At 37.2% G+C, this 23,093-nt stretch overlaps 1 protein-coding gene across 5 annotated transcripts in view; it reads right to left on the bottom strand.

Annotated features, from left to right (window-relative positions):
* Positions 1–357: 357 nt before the first annotated feature.
* LOC117963307 (sushi domain-containing protein 1-like) overlaps positions 358–23,093 on the bottom strand; it is a 39,187-nt gene continuing 16,451 nt past the window's right edge. For 2 of the 5 annotated variants that reach the window (XM_058993616.1, XM_034902783.2), the window contains 10 exons: positions 22,031–22,210; positions 20,984–21,163; positions 18,622–18,801; positions 14,922–15,010; positions 12,849–13,035; positions 9,238–9,331; positions 7,640–7,895; positions 4,953–4,992; positions 3,663–3,756; positions 358–1,106 (listed from right to left, as the gene is read on the bottom strand). In XM_058993616.1, the coding sequence (XP_058849599.1) occupies positions 1,079–1,106; positions 3,663–3,756; positions 4,953–4,992; positions 7,640–7,895; positions 9,238–9,331; positions 12,849–13,035; positions 14,922–15,010; positions 18,622–18,801; positions 20,984–21,163; positions 22,031–22,210 (1,328 nt within the window). In that variant the 3' untranslated portion in view covers positions 358–1,078. Of the gene's footprint in view, positions 1,107–3,662; positions 3,757–4,952; positions 4,993–7,639; positions 7,896–9,237; positions 9,332–10,402; positions 10,650–12,848; positions 13,036–14,921; positions 15,011–18,621; positions 18,802–20,983; positions 21,164–22,030; positions 22,211–23,093 lie in introns of those variants that run through there. The other 3 variants (XM_058993620.1, XR_009307902.1, XR_009307901.1) reach the window with 3 other exon arrangements.

Here is a 23,093-nt window from a genome sequence, read left to right on the forward strand (position 1 = left end):
CATTAGTAAGACCTCACCTAGAATATTGTGTTCAGTTCTGATCACCTCGTTACAAAAAGGATATTGCTGCTCTAGAAAGAGTGCAAAGAAGAGCAACCAGAATTATCCCGGGTTTAAAAGGCATGTCGTATGCAGACAAGCTAAAAGAATTGAATCTATTCAGTCTTAAACAAAGAAGACTACGCGGCGATCTGATTCAAACATTCAAAATCCTAAAAGGTATAGACAATGTCAACCCAAGGCCTCCTTTCATTTGTAAACTTCCTTTATATATATATATATATATATATATATATATATATATATATATATATATATATATATATATATATATACACACACACATACATATACACACATGTACAAAATAATCACCTACTTTTATTATATTTATTTATTTATTTATTTATGTAAAAAAAGGGTCACTGGATATACATTTCTGAGCGGATTCGTTCCAAACTCGACTCAACAAACTGTTACACGGTACAAAGGGTAATAATTGACTAAGGGGGAATCCATTGACTAAGGGGCAATCGTGGTAATGGGAAAATTCACAAGATGGCTGCCAGGCACCCCAAATTGGATTTGATGTAAAATATGAGGTACCCCTACACATTTCCCAATAGGTGATTGTTATCTAGGTATCAAATTCAATATAAAAAATGGCCTTAGAGATTCAGAGCCAACTAATACAGCACACTAAGACTCCTCTTTAGAACTCCCCTGGAATCATTGTGTGCTAGAAAACTGTCTGGCATTAGTTGTTGGTAGTGGTGGTGATTTTCATCAAACCACGATATAAGCAAATAGAGGCATTTTCTATAAATATCTAAATCCAATTAAAACGTTGATTGGATTACACCCACAACCCCTAAGTTGACCATTAAAGCACTCCTAAAAACAAGCTAAGCACTAAATTGGCTTTAATCAGAGCAGCTGCAAATCAACTTCTTTGAATTGAATACTTGAAGCATTTCCATGGTCTACATGTCTGAATCTGGGAACAGTTTGTTCATCAATATGAAAGAGTTGTAATCACAGTGAGAAGTGGTACTGTAGGATGTTGTCAGCCATTTGATCACGTGTCTTGTCTCTTCTTGCAGCACCTTGGGAAGAGGTATCATGATTAGTGCAAATTGCTGATGTCTTTAAAAACATTTAGCCGAATCCTATGTAAAACTTTATGGTATACTGTATATAAAGTACACAGCGATTCAGAAACAAGGCACCAAATATAAAATAAAAACAGAGCATGATTGAAATGAGCTTTGCCATTGGCTTTGCACATAGTAATTTACACAAATCTATGCAACTACACGCTCGTGTGACTCGGCCAGGCCGGATGCTTTTCAAGGAAGGCATCTGCTGCATTATGACTTGCAAATTAAGCCCTCACCTTATATGTTCCTGCCTGCCATGACTGAAACCTAAGGTGCTTTGTTTATGAATCGTCCAGTATATGCAGTATTGTGTGCTTCATTATAGACCACTAAGGATCTTTCAGCCAATCAGAGTGCACGCTTCACCTGGTGTTTCCATAAGAAATTACAAAGAAACCCAATTCATGATATCACTTGTACCATACTGAAGTTTCTACTGTACTTTATTCTCAATATTGGTACGGTTGATCTCACCTGCTTTAAAAGAAATCATACCTGAGGCACCGCTAGGGAATTCCCTTCAGCTGCAGTCAATTTAAATCAGTGGCATCACAATCAGCCACCTAGCTTAGACACTTAATGATTATTCTCTTCATTACCCGGTTTCACTCTTTTCAATGAAAATGACAATGGACTCTATAAGGGTTGGCTATTAATAGAAAACATATAGCTGGATTTTTAAAACGTGTATATTAACAGTAAAGCAGTATATAATAGACAGTGAGCATCTGTATGTGTCGTCCTTCTTTACTTCTGCTTGTGCCTATATACCCTCATACACAGAGGTCTGCTGTCCTTTATCTATATTATTTGTATACATTTGGCTTGGGGGGGCTTTTTACTGTTGAGATATCCACTGTAGCGTCTAACAATACTGCTGATACTATTAAAAAGGCAGAAAAGAAATCCCTGTGTTGGACAGTGCATCTATGTTTGGTATATCCTACTGCATAATTGCAGAAATTAGATCTGTGTTTTAACTTTTTTGTTACGTATATTTTTATTCAACCCTGCCCTTTAAAACATCATCCGTCAAACCATTAATGTACGGTTTTAAAAGTGGCCTGGAGGCTGTGTGGTCCAGTGGTTAAAGAAAAGGGCTTGTAACCAGACGGTCCCCGGTTCAAATCCCACCTCAGCCACTGACTCATTGTGTGACCCTGAGCAAGTCGCTTAACCTCCTTGTGCTCCGTCTTTCGTGTGAGACGTAGTTGTAAGTGACTCTGCAGCTGATGCATAGTTCACACACACTAGTCTCTGTAAGTCGCCTTGGGTAAAGGCGTCTGCTAAATAAACAAATAAATAATGGATCTAAGATACTTTCCTCCACTCAGGAGTAAAATGTTCTGTACTTTGACCTGGTTTTACTTTTCAATCTTCACATGCTGCATTCCAGACATATTCTTCTAACACACATTCTCTGTTCAGACAGACTGGGTGCTCAATGTCATGTGGGTATGCATTTCACTTTGTGTACATTTATCATTAAAAATTAGAGCTAGCGGGTCCTCAGAAGGATAGGGACACAATATAGGAATTCTACTGCAATATTGTTTATAACCCTTGTGATGCCATTGCTGGTAATGCTGTGGTTTAGCTAAAGTTTCATCAGTAATAATAATAATGGTATATACATTTCAGAGTTGTTAAAGCAAGCAAAGAGGAGGTCTAATGTATGTCACCCAGTTATCATAGTTATAAACCCCTAGGCAGACTGTCACAGAATCTCAGAGTACAGAAGTATAAGGACTCGAGTTTTCAATTTCAGTAATGTGGTAACAATGGGGTTTGTTATTAACCATTTCCCTCCTGAAATTTATTTTAAAAAAATAGGAGCACTTTAAAGTACCTTTCTTCTGCAGGTCGAGTTGATTTTTTTTAATGTCTTCAATACATTGAGAAAGTCGTCTAGTCGAAACGTTTGTCATTGAATGCAATGGAACAAATTATGATAACTGTAGTATTGGTACTCAAATAATAAGTGGTATACAGTATTTGAATAAAAAGCTAATTCATGAACGCAAATGTTCTTATCTGTCCAATACATCAGATTAAGTTTATTTACAGTGTTACAGGTTTTAAAATGTTTTTAAGTCATTTTTCCAAATAAGTGCTAATATTGGGTTGCAGTGTGTAATACAGCTGAACAGGTGAGCCTCAGGTAAACAGGTCTGGGAACCCCAGCAATACGTCATTAGTTAATATACTATGGTCCAGATTCCATTTCCACGAGATAAATATAAACCATTTTTAAAAATACAACAATTTTAAAACGAGTAATAAGCAAATTAAGAATCCTTATAAGACACTACATTTATTTCTGTTTTGGTTAGTTTATTGTTTTTTTTTTTCTTGGTGGGTTTTTTTCACTAAGATTTGGAGGAAATAGCTTTGAGAATCTGGCCCGTGTGTAATGTGCAAAAAACAAGCACGTGGAAATGATGCCGAATATCAACAGTAATATAAAAGTATATAGAGTAATCTCATTACCACAGTACATACCAAACAATGGAAAAACCCAGGAATAAAATAAATCCTATCACTCCCACTGATCCTCCAGCCAAAATAGTCACATGCTGTATGGTGTGTGATAACCCTGAAAGAGAAGAACTCACATGAAGGACTGTTAGCATCACAAGCAAGGGCTCACATAATAGAGGCACATGACCCAATCAAAAGCAATATGAATGGAAAAGGTCAGTCTTAAAATAATATATTCAACAGGGGTAAGTAGCTGCCAGGGGGCTCTCTCTGTAAGTTTTGTCGAGATAAACAACATACTGTATTATATTGTGTTTGCTACAATCAACAATCAGTATTTTAGTTATCTAAACCAAACCAAGCACATAGTTATACTATTCATTTACCATAGTTTACCCTGGTTTGCGATGTTTATTAATATGCTTTACCGTACCTCGCTATTCTTTGTAATGCTTTACCATGCTTTCACTATGCTTTATTTCACTTTGCTGTGCTTTTACTATGGTAAACTTTTATAAGGGATACTCCCCCCATTAAAACCAAGCTTGTCCTCAAGGAAACACTCTTGTGCATCCACATCAGGGCTTATCACCTCAATCTCTTAGGCATCAGCTGGCGGTGAAGAGATTTTAGGGAGAAATATGTGTTTCGTAAGCTAGCAAACTTACCTGGATATAGTTGTGTAGACATCACCAGATGTTATTTTTTATTAATACTGCTGGTTTTATTTTGGGTATTGGAACAACCTCCAGCATGTGTTACAAAGAAAACCCTAAGGCTTCCTCCAGACAAAATACTTTACTGTCTGTCTTCAGGGTAACAAAGAGCAAAACTCTGCATTTAATGATCTCTGACAACTACAGTGAGTCAATATGAATTGATTTATTTCCTCTTTGCTTTTGAAGTCACTCTAAATTTAGTTAGGAAAATCAACCTACTTCAAGTACAAAGTTAAGCAATTATCAATAAAGCTTGCATACCTATGTAAGTATGTTACATAGGAAAACCTCCTTTAGGCTGTGAAACTTTATGATAATTGACTGCATGCAGTTTAAAAAGGAGTTACTTTGGTAAAACGGCTATGCAATGGCATATACAGTACAGTCTAATGCTAAAAATGTACATTTATTTATTAGCTTATTTGTCCTAAATTATTTAGTGTTCATATTGACTACCACTACCATTGTGGGGTTTGCCACAAAACTGGCAAATGCATATTCTATTGCAAAGAAAGTCCGTGAAAAGTTTCATTCAATTCGAGCACGGTATGCAGTAGCATTCAAAAACCTAGTCAATCCATAAAGTGCTTACCTTTTGTCTGAGCCCAATTGACACAGGACTGTTTCCTCACCTGTTGACAAGTATGAAAGGTAAGATTAAGAAAATAGGTAATCACACATGTAGTTTTGAATATGCCCATGGTTACATTAAGATCTTCCTCCGCTTATGTCAGAAAATTGTCACTTTTTAATTCAAATGTTAACCATGTCTAACAAGATCCTTTTGGAACGAGGAGAAAGGAACTCCATAATTTGTTCGATAAGATACTACAAAGTTTTACGAACCATGTCTCGCAAACTACAACGCAGCACAGCTATACCAGGTTAAAGGTCACATTTTCCTTTGCGTGTGAAGCTGTCCAAAATCAAAATAAAGAAAAGGAAATTTATGACACACATTCGGGATACAAAAATTTGGTATGCTGTTTATTTGGATTAATCTCAGCATCCTGTCAACTCAGTCATAATATGAACACGTTTTTTAAATGATCTCAGGGATAACTTTTTTCACTCATAAACTCTTCAACTCAATCCAGCAACGAAAACTGGGCTCTGGACCAAGAACCTCAATGTTTCCACCTCAGCGTTAAAACATTAACCAAAAACCAGCATTTATTGCATAATACTGAAATTAATCAAAGGAGTGTCGATTCTTATATGCACCCCTGTATGAAATTGTAACCTTAGCTTATATTTTAATGAAGTATTCCTTGGGATTACATCACAGCAATTCAGTAAGAAATCGATACAGAGTAACATCTGATTGCATATCAATTTATATCTTAGTTACACAACTTACGATAAATATTGTTACCACATTAGTTTCTTAGAATAGCCTGGCCTACTGGAGTGGTCTGTCCCAAACAGAATTCTAACCTCAACCTACTTATAATAAGGTTCAGGTATTTTATTAAAGAAATAGGAGCACGCTGTAAAAAGCATGTGTAGCAATGTTCTGTATTCACGGGGAGCTGAAGGCTCAAATAAATGTTCAAAATTAAACAATCAGACGCCAAGCACTCACCAAATGTCAGCTATCAAGCTTGTATCTTTATTATTAAAAAATCCTTTTCATAGAAACTTCGTCAATGCAGTACAAACATTTATATTATTGCAGAAATCTGTGTTAGCCTAAATGAGAGACTCTGACCACCTAATTTAATAACCTTGATGGGGCCTCTTGGAATTTGCATATAGCTGTTTCTTATCAGCAGCTACAACTTAGAACAGGAGAGCTTCTTGCTTTTTACTCTTATCTTGTGGTGGTACCAGGATTCTTATGTTTAGATTTAATTAAGCCTTGTGGGGGTACCAGGATTCTTATGTTTAGATTTAATTAAGCCTTCTGATGCACGAAGGAGAGAAAACATCCTATAAATATGGGAGCAAAATTACAATTAGGTATCAGTTGAGTTTGGTAACACAGACTAACTGGTCCACCTTTTGCAGATCTCTCTGTGAAGCTGGCTACTGGTGTTGTACTTAGAGCCTCGAGTTTGGACGACTGTCCTTTCTTTTTTCTGTTTTATATTTTAAGACATACTTCTCTGCAGGAGGGTAAGTATAATCTTGACTTTACATCTCACCTATATTGAAGCATGCTATAGGATAGGATTGTTATTAGCTTTAGAGATGTTGTTATATGTCTTAGACTGCCTGAAGGTATGTATTGTAACCATGTTGCTTTATATATTCTTAATGCTGTTAGTTTGCAAAGACAGCAGACTGCCTGGACTGCCTAAATAGAATGACCATATATGGGCAGGAATATGACCACTTTGTGTTTTAGCGCTTGTAGTTTCAATCAATCAAATTTTATTTTGTATACTATAACGCCTTTCAAGTTGGCCACCTTCACAAAGTGCTTAACATTAAAACAATTCAATACAATGAAAAAATAACAAACAATAAAAATTTAAAAATATAAAATACCTAAATAAAAATAGTAAGTAATAAAAGACAATAAGAGAAACAATTTTAAAAAGGACATTTAAAATGACGAAACAGCAAAGCAGAATAGAATAAAAAGATTAAGAAAAAAGCCAATGAAAAAAGGTGAGTTTTTAGCTTTGACTTGAAGAGTGAGAGTGTGGGAGCAGTTCGAACAAAGAAGGGAAGAGCGTTCCAGAGTGTAGGAGCTGCAGAGCTAAAAGAACGGCTGCCGAGAGTTACACGCTCTGGCTTGGGAATTACTAAAAGGACAGAGCCAGAGGATCTCAGATTATGTGTGGGGATATAGCGGGACAACAAGGAGGACAAGTATTAGGGGCCGGAGTTATGAAGAGATTTGTATGTAAGTAGAAGAATTTACTTGAACACCTCATTGGTGACCCCAATCTGCCCCCCTCATTGACTCTGTTGTAGGCCCCAGACCTGGACGAACAGTCCGCAATCTGAAGACGCCTTAAGGCACCTTGTGTAGTCTATACCACACCCACTCCAGGCTGACATTGCTACAAAAGCATGTGGGCCAATGCAATATTTAGTGAGGTCATAAAGTGACCAATGAGCATAAAAGCAAATAAAACAACAAGAATAATACTGAAAGGTCACAAATTACATAGAGGGATTTTTAAAATAAAATGAAGGAAGCACTAAATAAGGTTTGAAGCAGTTACAATATTGCAACAGTCCTTATGGAATGACTGAAAAGTGGGTGCAGGCCTCATCCTTAACTCCCATTTAGTCAATGAAAATAAATAAATAAAAGCTGCTTACCTGGCACCATTCGCTAACCACTCTCAATATGACGTTGTAGCCCCTCCCCTCCTCTAAAGGAGCATTGTAGTAGTCCCCGTAGTATTGGCGGTCTCCGACATTGAAGACCAGCTCGTCTGCTATATCCTCTGCATAGAGCTCTGCCGTCACATATGCTCCCCCTCCCCCCTTCTTACTGTAGAAGTTTGGCATATTGAGAGAGCTGCAGTTGAACACAAGGGGCCCATCCATTGGTAAGACAACCACCTGATAAAGACTGGAAATATAAATATACCATGTAAGTCATAAAGGTCTACTCGGAAATATCCTACTTTCACATTATAATGCTGTCATACCTAACTTTATCTTGGTTATTTATAATGCAGTTTGGTTTCCAAAGTTTTCTTACTCAATAACAAATCTGCATGATGGAGTTACAGTGATTAAGCCTTGGAAACCTGTTGAGCTACCATCTACTGGAGGACAAAGGCAAGCCTACAGATGTTCCTGGCCAGTATGGGCTGCTGTATTGCAGGGAGGTGACACAGTCCCTGTAGAATTTGCCTGCCTAATTCTTGGGAGTGCCAGATCTAATACAACGCCCCTTGTGGAATTCCTAGTGAAGATGGGCAACTATAGCTACGATGTGTATCTGTCACTCCCCTGACTGTATGGCTCACTCTGCACACCACATAGTCTAGCATTTACCAGATGAGCCACTCAGACCCTGGTTTATGTGATTTTAATATAAACTTGGTTATATCACGCAAAACCCTTGGCTCAGAGACCTGAATTGGAGTGTACTATAGTGTCTGTATAAGTCTTTTTACATAGGCTTTGTATCCAGTATCCCTTACCAAGCTCTGAGAGATGGTTGAAGATTACGCACAGTGGGTAACTGGTCTTTAACGGCAGAATAGTTTCAGATTTAATTAATACAATGAGAAAATGAAAATGCTTATTTCTGGGTATAACAAAACAAAGGAAACCAAAAATAACATTGTCAGTACAAAATATACAAAGCCTTGCAGCTATCATGAGATTATTTATTTAGTCATCTCAGAGAAAACATGTTGGTTTCCTGTGAAAGTTTAGTCTGTAAAAAGGGCAATGGCAGGCTTATAATCATGTTAGTCATTTGGCCCACCAGCAGGTTAATATACAGGACATAGAATGGTACTAGCTAGTTTATAATGAGGAAATTACATTTCTGATGGTTCAAAAGCAAAGAAGGATTTTTTTTTTTTTCAGAAAAAAGTCCCTTTAAATCCTGATGTCCCCTCATCAAGGAATAAAACTATTGCATTATGTTTGAACCCTAGAACACATTAATGAATCAACTGACTGACCCAGGGATTTCCAGTAGGAAATAATTGAAAGGTCTGAAGACACTGTCCTCGTGGTGCTATCTACCCACAGAATTTGAGGCATTCTGTACACAGGCAATGGCAGTGCACTGAAGGTAAAATGCATGAAATTATTATTATCAATAACTTAATAGTGCTAACATTTAATTTAAAATGACAAACATTTCAACTAGAAGTCTTTGAAGACATTGAGAAAGACATACTGATTTATGTTTAACAAGACTGAGGATTTAGGAAAAAAAAAAGGAAAACCTTATCGGGCCATTAGTTTCTGCTGCTCTTAGGAGTCTTAGAGGAGGCAATGGGCCTTCTGCAACTATGAATGCAACTTGTGGTACCGGAGGATCTAAAAACATAAAGAGGGAAAATTGTTTTATTAAAGATGACCTAAACCTGATGAGATTATTGTATACATTTAAACTTGGGTGGAAGGGCATTATAGATGACACTTTATTAAACGTGAATAACTTTAGAAATACTAAAAGAAACTACATCCAAATTGAGTGAATAACAAATAAATTGTATAAAATATATGTTGAAAAACTGCAACAATCAACCTTAGGCCTGTATTAATGACATAAATGACTCATCAATGACTCACTGTCCACTTATGAATCTTAATCCCAGGATAATGTGTTTTATCCATCGTTTGCAATGTGTGTTTAATGCAAGCACAGGGTATTACATATCTAATGGTGGATTTTAGCTAGCTTTGAGCTTGTTATTCCTGCCACATTCATAAATGACTCATCAATGACTCACTGTCCATTTATGAATCTTAATCTGGTGCCCAATTGTAACACCTTATTGGCCCTATTTTGAAGCAAATACAAAGATAAATGTTAATTACATAATACTGAAAAACTTATTTTCAGGTAGGGCAGTTTATGTTTTGTCATTAAATGCAGTTTCTTTATAGTAACACTTTCTATACAGACTATTCTTATGTGAACATTATTCCCCAAGACAAACCCAATCACTAACTAAGGCATGCATCCACACTAAACAGGGCAGACTTTGTCTGAGCAAGCCAGACCAGTACTCCCTTACACTGCGAGCCACAGCTGCATCCTGACACGGCCATTTTTTCCCCTCACGTTTGCTGATTACACATTTAATTTGCATTTTAATTAGAAAACCTAAACTGAGAATGGAATGCTGAACTGAAGTTTGCACCTTACAAATCATTGTTTACATTCACCTAAACACAAATAAAACAGACAATTACAAAATCAGAGATAAGACTTTTGATACAGACAGAACAAATACATTTTTCTGATTATTTTTTTCCTAAATCATCTACTCTGTCCCAGGCAGCCTCCAGATCCTCTGCAGTTAATACAGTATTTTTTTGGGGACCTTATTATTTTTTTTAAATACAAGTCGGATAGAATAACAAGCCCCCATGCATTCATACCAAAAGAGCTTCTGTTACTTTTCTGTTCTATAAAATGAGGAGGCTGTGTGGTCCAGTGGTTAAAGAAATGGGCTTATAACCAGGAGGTCCCCGGTTCAAATCCCACCTCAGCCACTGACTCATTGTGTGACCCTGAGCAAGTCATTTAACCTCCTTGTACTCCGTCTTTCAGTTGAGACGTAGATGTAAGTGATTCTGCAGCTGATGTGTAGTTCACATTGTAAGTCGTCTTGGATAAAGGCATCTGCTAAATAAACAAATAATAATAAACTGTACTGCCAAAGTAACTGAGCCCATTATTGTCCCAGAATTTAAATTCTAACGATGAGTGGGTTAAACCCACATTTTGCATTCTGTCAAATCAAGGCAAATGAGTTTAACCCTAATTTGATCATGGAAAACATTTGCAATCTGAAGTTCACTCTTAGGCCACGCAAGGCCAAAAGCTAGAATACTAATAGACATTTCTCTCAGGATCTGCTGGAGCATGAAATATGTGTGAACAATCCCCCTTTCAATTACTGTACATTTTATATAATGAGTTTTAATGGAAATATTTTGTTTTAATGGAAATGGGTGGTCTCTTGCTTCTGAAAACACAGGGACTTATTTCAATGACTGGATTGGACTGGATAGAATTGGTTTAGCACATCACAATGAAATGTGTGATTATCAATTTGTATGTTCATGACTACTAGTCACTTTGTTTGGGTTTCAGAACCTTTTCAAAGCTGTAGCCCTTGACTTAAGGTCTCCTTCGTAACATAATTTAGTTGCCATGTGACGAAAGTGTGATGATAAGAATGTTAATAAGAACAGGGGGCACTGTATTAACCAGACTGAGGATGCTTTCAAAAACTCACATATTACACTCAGAGATTTCAGCTGCTCAGAGCAAAAGTTTGGACTGACCCAGATCTCAGATCTGAGTAGTTCAGAGGAATAATGGTCACACGCATGGATGTCAGATTCAAAATAAATTCTGATGTGTTTGAGGTTTTGTTTGACAGAAAAACGTACACACATGGGTATGTGTAAATTAACAAAACTGACCAAACTGTAGTTCACTGTGTGACAGCGCATTTCATATTTTGCCAATTGTTTTACAATATATGAGTTTGTAAAAGGTATTTGAAAACATCATTCTTTAAGATGACCATACGTGTCTCCTTGTAAATCACATGGATTGTCATATTCATAGAGGACCAATTTTCCAAGTGTGATGGACTTACTTACATTTTTATAATTCATTGCATACAGCAAGGTTGTCATGACAGCTTAAAATGAAGAGTTCTGTACTTCTGTTCCTGTCATATGATGCTATTTACTTCTCTTCCTAAATTCTTATAAGCTCTTCACAATCTTCTTACCCCCCGCCCTTCACATTTCCACCTATTTCAGAGGCATTATGGTTGTAAATAAAGATTTTCTATAAGTAGTACTTTGACTTTTTGTGCTAACTGCACTTTTTTTTAAAAAATGTAATCAAAAAAACTACAAAATATCGCAAAAGTCTATAATACTGTAGTAGTACAGTATTTCATGATAGATTTTGAAATGTCACATTTTTTAATTTTTGTCAGTTTTTCATTAAATATACGGAAAACCAAAAGGCGGTATGTGATTCAATATGTAAATTATTCAGCACGTATCATTTGACTTTATTAAGCAAAATGTGTTCATTCTATAGGGTGATGCAAAACTTTTGGCCATAGCTGTAGATGTGTTAGAGATAAGAATTTGACAGAGCTGTTTCTAAAACTGACACAAACATTTCCCATCCAGTGTTACCTCTTTGATTATATGAATGATCTGATGTTGTGTGTTTGTAAAACATTTTAATATAACGGTGTAAAAAGAGCCAAGAGGTGGAATATGAGGAACACAAACATTTGATTTGCGTGGAAGTCAAAAGGGTAAACACTCCCACATATTGTAAACCAAGTTTAGTTAGCTAATTCTGGCATGTCCATTTAATAGCTAATTTAAATGGCTCTGAATTACATACTACACTGCAGTGTGTTACTGTAACCTACAGAATACAACACTTTTATTGTTTGTCATCCATTTTCTTTATGTACAGTATGTCACCTATTATTAAGTTTCTTGAAAATTACGAAAGAAAGCTGTGAAAATAAAAGGGTTTGCAGTAAATATTAGCATTTAAACCCAATTTAAATTGGTGTTATAACATCACATTCTTGCACATGGGGTCGACCAATTGATTTGTAAAACGTAACATTCTTACTAATGTCTGTCTTGTATCCACGCGAGTGTGGACGAGGAACAGGTTAATGGATACTCTCTGGTTAAGCAAACTGTACTTACAGAGGTTTGGCATGATTCTCTCAGCTCTATTAAAGCCACAGGAAAACAATAGTTAAGATAATTCTGATAGACAGTTGCTAATTGAGGATAGCCCATACTTAAAGCAGTCTGCACGTACCCGTAATGCTTGTAGTGATGATGGCCCGTATCGAATACCCTACTGACAGTGCAGTAATGTTGATGGTATAGTTTGTCCCCGGCTGCAGGTTCAAGCAGATTTCTGGAGTGTCGTCTCCTGAGGTAAAGTTGATTATCCTTTTATCCAGGAAGTCCTTCTGATAGCCCCTGAGCCCATCCAATTTAAACTGTGATGGGGAAAATACCATTAGCATATGTGAGGAACTTGAAGCAGTAACAAATGAATATAAGTCTCTGTATTATTATTATTATTTGTTTATTTAGCAGACGCCTTTATCCAAGGCGACTTACAGAGACTAGGGTGTGTGAACTATGCATCAGCTGCAGAGTCACTTACAATTACGTCTCACCCGAAAGACGGAGCACAAGGAGATTAAGTGACTTGCTCAGGGTCACACAATGAGTCAGTGGCTGAGGTGGGATTTGAACCGGGGACCGTCTGGTTACAAGCCCTTTTCTTTAACCACTGGACCACACAGCCTCCTCAGTACTGGGGTCAATAACCCCATGTTATTTTTAATAGTGATATAGCTAGGTGTATAGTAACTGCACAAGGTGTTTTTTGTTAAAATTATCTTTAGTGTGAATCTGACATTTTATAATTTTTATTTGAACTCTATATATTGTGATCCAAAATTGAACTGCTGCCTTCACTGACCCCAGTAACTGAAATATACATGGTAAATAAAGGAATTGGTTTTGTTTTAAAATTGCAATTGTTTATCTTTGAGATAAAACTAACTTCCCTGCAGCGTAGAACTGAAACTTCCGCTTTTAACTTCTGTCAAAATTCCAAGTACTGACTCTCAGAGTTTTCCTTCATTTTAAAAGTATTATAAGATAATCGTGACAGCCTTTGTTTACAAATTGCATTTTTTTGGAGTTAAGATTAGTAAATCTTGTCATAGACCAATTTTGCTTCAAGATTTCTATATTACAGAATGTAGATTACACACCACAAACCCCATGCACTGGTAGATATCTTGCCTATAAAGTGTTGCAAAATCAACATTTTACACAAACAATGCATGTCCAGAATCAGTTCCTGCTTGCATGTGTTTTTTTTTTTGATTAATTTGGTCAAATTCCAGCTTGCAGCCTTTTTGTTGCTTATGGTTTTGTGCTACAGAACACCTCGATTTGAACCGAGATCCCAGATTCTGTGGGCTGTAGTCAGGGCTGGATTAAAGGATGGCGGGGCCCTATGATAAGCATTATTTTGGGGGCCCCATAGATATTATGGTGAATGGTGTTATTGCCGTCTTGGTTAATTTGGCCCTGCGCTAGGGATCTAAGCCAAGCCACACTCAAGCTATGAGGCTTGTTAAACAAATGTTTTTTAACTGCATTTTTTCGTAGATCCCTTCTCCAGACCAGTAGTAACATTACATTCAGTAGAGCAAAACAATCTAGTTTAACAAAAAAGGGAATAACTTTGACTGTCCTTTGCTTCCTTTTTGCTTTAAACTTTTGGTTAAACTTTAGCTATGAAAAAGAGAGAGAGGGAGAGAAACCTTTCTTGCTAGCTGCAGACATCCACATTTGAATTTCCTTCAGCCTCCCACCCTCCTCCCTCATTGTACAAGTTTACTATTACCTGCCTTTTTTTCTAAAATTCCAACCCTAAGAAAGGTTCTAAAATGTAAAAGAGGCATACTGTGCACATTTGAGAAAGGACAGGTTTTTAAATTTGCCCCTAAACTGAAAGAAATTAATGCATAAATTCAGCATGATTCATAAATTTACAGTCATGATGTGCGCTGTAACTAATAAACTAATCATGCAGTGTAACCACAACTTCTCTACGACTTCCTCAGGGAGCAGCTAATGACGCTTCTGTGAAAATGTCTGGCTGCAAGTCACGGGTGATTTGAGATCAGGCAGTGACGTCTTTGTCTCTTCTAGCGCAGTCAGTCATGTTTGTGTACTCAGGCAGTCACCTCTTGTTTTAATACATGCATCACTATACTCATTTAAGAAGAAAAAACTGGTTTAAAAAGTGCGTCTTAAATTCGAAGGAATACGGTATTATCAACAAAAGAACCCTACTCACATTGTATGTTTCCTTTAGTCTGTCATCTCTGTGTGCTCTCCATTTTAAACATCCTTCTTTAAAACTAAGTTCGCTGATGGCAGGGATTTCTACAAAAAAAAGAAAAGAAATACAAAAGAATTTTAAAACAAGCATAGAAGTAATTATTTTAAAATATATATTCTGACCCAGTGGTGGAGGAAGAGAAAGATGGGCCCCGGTGCAGGACTTATTGTGGGCCCCAACCTTTATGTAATACTTTTATAAACACAAAACATGCCAAGTCAACTGTTCAATATTTAACAATATTTTATTCTCAGAATGTTAGCGTATATGAAACAGTATACGACAACATGTAATAAGAAGCTTTTCTACTCACCTTGAATTGCATTTTGTGTGCATCTTTACTTCCAATACCACACACTTTTTAATCACAAGCCAACACGTTTAATCACCAGTCCCTGCAGGATTCCACAGAAATTCACAGAAATTCTCGCACAAAAAATCATTTTGTTCCAATCAGAAATAATGGCATGCTAATTTGCTTTTGTATATTTTGGTACCCAGCAGCACCCGTTAACAGCTTCGGCGTAAACTACAGGATGAATCGTGCACACAGAATATAACTGCAAAAGTATGCTGAACAGTACCCCCAAACCTTCCATGAAGACAGCAGGAAACTGTTTTGCAATATTGAGAGACCACTAGGCTAAAGTACAAGTGGTTGCAGAGTTCGAAAAAGAGACGCCAACGAAACATAAAACAGGGCCTCATACAAGCCTCCATGCAAAGACAGTTATTAGGGAAGAAAAAAAAAAGTTAGTAAGCTCATTTCAAGTCAACCATTTTTTTAAAAACATAATTAAGAGAACAGCAGTACCTGATAAAACGAGGGAGAATACAAACGTAATTACTGGCACTAGTAGTTACAATGATATGAATATATAAATGCATACACAGTAGGGATTCAAACAAATGCATGCACATGGAATAGGGAGTGGTTAACATGTAGAAAACAGAAAGTACTGATTAGAGGAGAAACCTCAAAATGGAGCGAGGTAACCAGTGGTGTACCACAGGGATCAGTATTAGGTCCTCTGCTATTCCTAATCTACATTAATGATTTAGATTCTGGTATAGTAAGCAAACTTGTTAAATTTGCAGACGACACAAAAATAGGAGGAGTGGCAAACACTGTTGCAGCAGCAAAGGTCATTCAAAATGATCTAGACAGCATTCAGAACTGGGCAGACACATGGCAAATGAAATATAATAGAGAAAAGTGTAAGGAACTGCACGCAGGCAATAAAAATGTGCATTATAAATATCATAAGGGAGATACTGAAATTGAAGAAGGAAACTATGAAAAAGACCTGGGAGTTTATCTTGACTCAGAAATGTCTTCATCTAGACAATGTGGGGAAGCTATACAAGAGGCCAACAAGATGCTCGGATATATTGTGAGAAGTTTTGAATTTAAATCAAGGGAAGTAATGTTAAAACTTTACAATGCATTAGTAAGACCTCACCTAGAATATTGTGTTCAGTTCTGGTCACCTCGTTACAAAAAGGATATTGCTGCTCTAGAAAGAGTGCAAAGAAGAGCGACCAGAATTATCCCGGGTTTAAAAGGCATGTCGTATACAGACAGGTTAAAAGAATTGAATCTATTCAGTCTTGAACAAAGAAGACTATGCGGTGATCTGATTCAAACATTCAGAATCCTAAAAGGTATAGACAATGTCGACCCAGGGGACCTTTTTGACCTGAAAAAAGAAACAAGGACCAGGGGTCACAAATGGAGATTAGATATAGGAGGCTGTGTGGTCCAGTGGTTAAAGAAAAGGGCTTGTAACCAGGAGGTCCCCGGTTCAAATCCCACCTCAGCCACTGACTCATTGTGTGACCCTGAGCAAGTCACTTCACCTCCTTGTGCTCCGTCTTTCAGGTGAGACGTAGTTGTAAGTGACTCTGCAGCTGATGCATAGTTCACACACCCTAGTCTCTGTAAGTCGCCTTGGATAAAGGCGTCTGCTAAATAAACAAATAATAAAATAATAATAAAGAATAGAAAATAGGAGGCACTTTTTTACACAGAGAATTGTGAGGGTCTGGAACCAACTCCCCAGTAATGTTGTTGTATATGACACCCTGGGATCCTTCAAGAAGCTGCTTGATGAGATTCTGGGATCAATAAACTACTAACAACCAAACGAGCAAGATGGGCTGAATGGCCTCCTCTCGTTTGTAAACTTTCTTATGTTCTTATATAAATGTGAAGGATATTATTACTTAGTGTTTTTTTCTCCAAACCTTCGGACCCCTCTAAGGCCCTCTGAGTGCGCGGGGCCCCTGTGTAGTTGCCCTGGCTGAACCGACTATTCCTCTGCCCAAAAATGGACTTTGTGCTTCCCTGTCACACAGAGTGCTATTGTGTTTCTGGTGTGCCGTCTATGCAGGTGACAGCTGGAATGACAGCTGGAATGATATCCCTGTAAGTGACTCACCAATCTGAGTTCTTATGTGGTGTATTACATACCATCAGTATCCATCAGATCAGTTTCTACACAACTAAAGACATTCACATGAGTTTGTGGTCAAAGTTAAGGCAAGCATTAGGTTTCCTTTATGAATGTCACCCACAGTACTAAGCAGGAAATGTATATTCTGTATATATAAATGTAGATAATAATCAGAGTGATGGGAGAACCATGTATCTAATTACCCAGAACAATGCAGTCTATTCTTTTTTTAAGACAACCTACTGCTAGTACAGAGAGGGAGTACTGCTAGTACAGAGGGGGGGGGGGGTCAAGTAAAACAATAAAAATACAATCAATCAATCATAGAGCACAAACGACACAATAAAACATACTTCATCAGCAGCTTGCAGAGAGTAAAGGACAGAATAAATAAGATTGACCGATATGTATTTATTAATGTGGACTGAAGGAGAAGCATTGGCAAGAGGTTTTAGTCTCAGATATGAATGCTGCAGTACTGGGTTTCCAGAGAGCACGTTTTGGTCAGCCTTTAGTAAAAATGTAACCTATTTCTGTTCTTTCTGGTCATGTGGTCTAGGCCATGGGTTCCCAAACTTTTTTTTTGTACCTGAGGCACACCTGTTTAGCTGTGGCCCCCTATTAGCACTCCTTGGAAAACTCAAGTCTAGACATGTTTGACTCCAGACTCTGAGATTCTGTGGCAGTCTGCCTAGTGGCTTATAACAATGATAACTGGGTAACATACATCAGACCTCCTCTTTGCTTGCTTTAACAACTCTGAAAATGTATATACCATTATTTTTTATTACAAACCAGTTTACCCTGATGAAACCAGCCAAACCACAGCATTACCAGCAGTGACATCACAAAGGTTAAAAACAATATCACAATAGAACAGCGGTATATAAAACTACATAGAATGTCGTTGCTTCCACAGCCAAATCGGACCACAGTGTGGGAGCTCCTGGTCTAGGCAACAGCGTATTGAAATGTCACTGTGTCTTCCATTGTGTTACCTACTACTGAATATCATTTTCAAAATAAAAAGTGAAACCCTTGGAACACTAAAGCTCATTGATGATGGTCTCTTCAGTTAGTGAACACCATGTAGTGGCATTAAGAAAAAAAAAAAAAACTATTTATGTAATTAAGGGCACCGTAGCTTTAACATACTAACATTTAACTGTTCCCTGTGGCAGGGGCCAAGTAAAGCTTACCTTTGCATATTAATGTAGCAGCATCCCATTCTCCTCTCTTTGTACAGACAGAAACATTTCTTCCTCCCTTGCTGGTGAAGCCGTCTATACACTGGTAATAAACCACACTCCCTGGGCTTGTTGTGTTGGGCTGCAGCATCTCTGTGTAGGCTAGTACTGGTGGAGAACCACAGTCCAGTTCTAGAAAATATCAATTCAAACATTATTATATATATATATATATATATATATATATATTAAAATATTCCAAATTAGGGTATAAAAAAGTGGACATGATATTAATCATCAAGTACAGTCTATGTTGCTGTGAGAAAAAAAAAAAAATACAAAACAGTCCAATCAGATTTGAAGGATTCTGAACTTATCCACAAACAGTCAACATTTTTATTTAAACCAGGACCTATATATTAATTTTTAAATCGTCATTTTCCACTACCCATAAAATACAATACTTGTGGTTTTCGAGATGTTACAGGTAGTACTAAAAGCAGGTTAAAAGCCTTTAGCCCACTACACCCTTCCCATGCCACTGCAAATGCACTGCTGTGTTTAATATCAAGTAACGTAGTTACTTCCACTGTCTCTAGTGTGTGTGTTACAGCTGAAGTGTACTAGTCTGTCAGCGTCTGCATTGTTGGAGACTGCTTGTGCTAAAACTGCAGCGTAAGTGTGCCCCCTGCTGCAGGCATTTACTCATAACAACCTTGTGCAAATGCCAAATTAATGATTTAAATTGTATTATGGGGGTGCAGACTTGACTTGATCTGTAGTTGTACAATCTGAGCCTAAGCCCACTGTAAAATGTGGCGGCAGGCTAAGTTGCTAGACCCACTTGTCAAATTAAAGTTCTAAATATAATTATCAAGTATTAAGTCTCAAAATGAAACTTCTGGAATCTTTTCAAGGTTGAACTGTGTTTTCAATTTCTGAACATGTAACCTAATGTAGTGTTTAGAACAAACTGTTTCCTGCACTGTTCATGTACTAAAGGGTGACACGTTTAAATGAAATGTATTTACTTCATTTAGATGTTGTTCACGGACAAGTGAAGAAGAAAAAAAAGCATTAAGTGAAGGGTTTTTTTTTTTTTTTTTTTTTACAAGGGTTTAATTAACAGCCAAATGTGTTGCATTTTTTTGTGACCATGCGATGTAAAAAACGTCAATTCAAAAACCGTCAAAAAGTAGCAAATCCGATTTTCATACCACCCAAAATGTCCCATTATACGGTACGTTCCCACCCCCTACAACATTTTTGATTGACATTTAGTGATGTAATTTCCTCCCAGTCCGAATTCAGACTTTAGAATTCAGACCAGCCCGAGGAGTGAAATCGGACCAGATAATTCGGGCTCCCGCCCAAATTGGGAACCAACTGGAGTCATTTAAAAACAAGGAAACAGAGGTGTGGGTGTTCAACTCGAGCACGGGTTATGTGGTTCATGGAAACGTGGTACAAGTCACCCGTCCCCTCATATTTTGATAATGTAGACCTGCCTGCTGCTAAACTGTTTGGATGTTGAGCCTGACATCTCATTACATTACCAAAAAAGATCCAGTAAGACAGGCTTATGTTTACAGGAGCGATAATGTCCTCTGTTCCCTTTAGCTGCGCATACCTAAAGTGCAATCAAGTAAAGATAAAGTTATTGAAAAATGAAACAGCGCCCCGAGTCATTTTGGTTTCAAAGCAACAGAGTCTGGAACTTTTTTGGGAAATTTGCAGGAAAGAAAATCACAGACTCACTGCCGTTCAGAAAGTCCCATCTCAAAGCAATGTGGTTTTTGCAGAAAACGTAAAGCAATTTTTGTAAGAGTTTCCGCTATTTGGGCATTTATAGCTTTATTTATACCTGGCAGTAATTTACTGGCGATATTGTGGTCAGCTGCTGTTCAGATCAATGTTTCTTACATACTGACAACTCATACGAGTTCATACAATGATTTTCAACCCTGGTCCTCATGAACCATAACAATACCTGGACCGTTAGGGACACTACATCTTGCTAGCAGCTTTAGTCTTGCCTGCAGCAAATTATCCCATTATAACACTGTAAATGTTGACAGGTTTGTTAGTTGATTAATAGTCTAACAAATTAAATATCAACTTTTCATAGAAATCCATTATGCTGTGTGCATGGTTCAGAATCCAACCTCTCCTTACAGTACCACAATAGTTCTTATTGCTTACTGTACACTGCTGTACAGTATATTATGGAAACCAAATTGAAAAACCAAAAAAGTGATACATCCCCTTATAGCATTACTACATATTACCATTAATCTTACAGGGACTGAAAAAAAAAACATTGAAAACATATTTTATATACAGTGTTGTAAATTTTACAGTGCGATACAAATACCTTTGCATTTTAGAGTAATATTTTCCCATCGCCTGTTTGCTGTACAAACAGAGTAGTTTTTTCCTTCCTCTGTGTAAAATCCTTCCTTGCATTTATAGTAAACCACACTCCCCAGCTGTGAGGTGTTGTCCCAGAGCATATCAGTATATTGTACAGGCGGTGGTATTCCACAGTTGATTTCTGTATGTTAAAGAAGCAATCAAAAGTTAGTTACTGTGTGGACAAACATAGGAGTGTGATGTAATGTGACTTAAGGTGGTATTAATTGGCTGAGAGTAGCATTGTTAGATAAAGTTTTATGTTATTATTGCATCTTTAATCTGAAAGGCCAGTCTTCATTTAAAACAATGAAGCAACACCTTAAATATCAGCACTAACCATAAACTAGATATGCAACCTTAAATACCCTTGTAAATGTCCTAAATGAAAAAAGAAATATATTAACGTTTTACTTCAGAATGCTGGCGGTTGATGCGTTGATGAAACGTGGTGTGGAAGGATCTCGACATCTTTTAAAAGCCTTCACTTTTTTTTTTTTTAATTACAAGTTTGTTAATTGTTTTTTAATATTGCCCAATTAAATAACTTGTTAAAAATAGACAAAAAAAAAAAACTTAAAGAGGTCATTAAAAAATGACACGATGAATATAGTGTAAAAATACGATTGTACTTCTTGGTAAAACGGCAAATAAAAATATTTGCTGTCATTTCTGTGCCTGTGTTAAACTAGGCTCCACTGCTGAGATTCTACATATGATTTTACTCATAAAAGTAACCGTAACCACGTGTAATTGCTCTTATTTTAAATCGTTCTTATCCATTTATTGTACTTACAACTTGCTCTTAATGGAATTTACTCTTATAAACAAATATTTTTTAAGTTTAACTGCTCTTAGTCATAATCACTCTCAAACGTAATTATTTACTGTATTTATTTCCTCTCATTTGAATTTGCTCTTACGTACTACTGATTTTATTAGTATCATAGCAATTACCCAATTCCTTTACTTGTCTTATGAGGTTTGCATTTGATAAATAGAAAAATACCTTTACAAGTTAGAGTAACAGTCTCCCAGAATCCGTTGGCTGTACAAACAGAGCGATTTTTTCCTCTCTCTACAAAAAATCCTTCTTTACATTTGAAATAAACCACACTCCCAAGATGTGCTGTTTTGTCCCACAGAATGTCAGTATGAGGTACCAGCGCTGGCACGCCACAGTTGATTTCTATATGTTGAAAGCAAGTATTAGTAAAGGGATAGACGAGGAAACTTCAATTCAAGACACTCAATTATTCATTTGCATGAGTTAGTCAGATTAAACTGGCTAGCTGATTAGTTTAATCTTACTATGCATGCAGATTTTTGTAGGCACTCACAATGAACACAAGGGTTGACAACTGTCGCGATTTACAGTGATTGTCCCTCCATTTAACCTCCTGCCCTATGCCCACACTCAACATACACAGTATTCATCACCATACACTGAAGTTCTGCAAGTCATATATCTAGTCTGTAGCAGCACATAGACATTAAGAGGCTGATGTAAAGATAGGCGTAGTGCAAACAATTGCGGCTGCAAAATCTAAATTACCTAAAGGCCCTACGGCCTATGTAAGCTTAAGAGCAATGCAAATTACTCAACACACACAAATAATGAGCTGCAATCATGATAATGAGGGTCACAGTGAGCGCCGCCTGTGCATCGGGGTATTTAGCAGCTGCACTTACAGCCCAGAGGTGAGGTGATTTAGGAATACAGAGAGCAGTAGGCGCTGTATGAGATTTTGGGAGAATGAAAATCAAACAAAAATATATGTCAGAGGAAGGGCAGCAAAGTCCTCTTGGCGCATGCAAAAGAAAGGTTTTCTGAGGAGGAGCCGAGAGTCCTTACGGCTGAGGTCACTCAATATGAAATTGCTACCAAAGAGGTCATATGGTCCTCTATAGTGGACAAAGTCAATGCTGCTGGAGGACAATCAACTAGGTGATGAAAAGGTGTAATTCAGCTATTAGGTCTAGGATGACCTGCAGAGTGAGACAATAACGCCTTGGGTTTGAATATGTAGAGTCTTTGCATATGCCGCATTTTTAGTGGCCGCTAAAGTCCC

This window comes from Acipenser ruthenus, chromosome 2, assembly GCF_902713425.1.
Source record: "Acipenser ruthenus chromosome 2, fAciRut3.2 maternal haplotype, whole genome shotgun sequence".
Lineage (NCBI taxonomy): Eukaryota > Metazoa > Chordata > Actinopteri > Acipenseriformes > Acipenseridae > Acipenser > Acipenser ruthenus.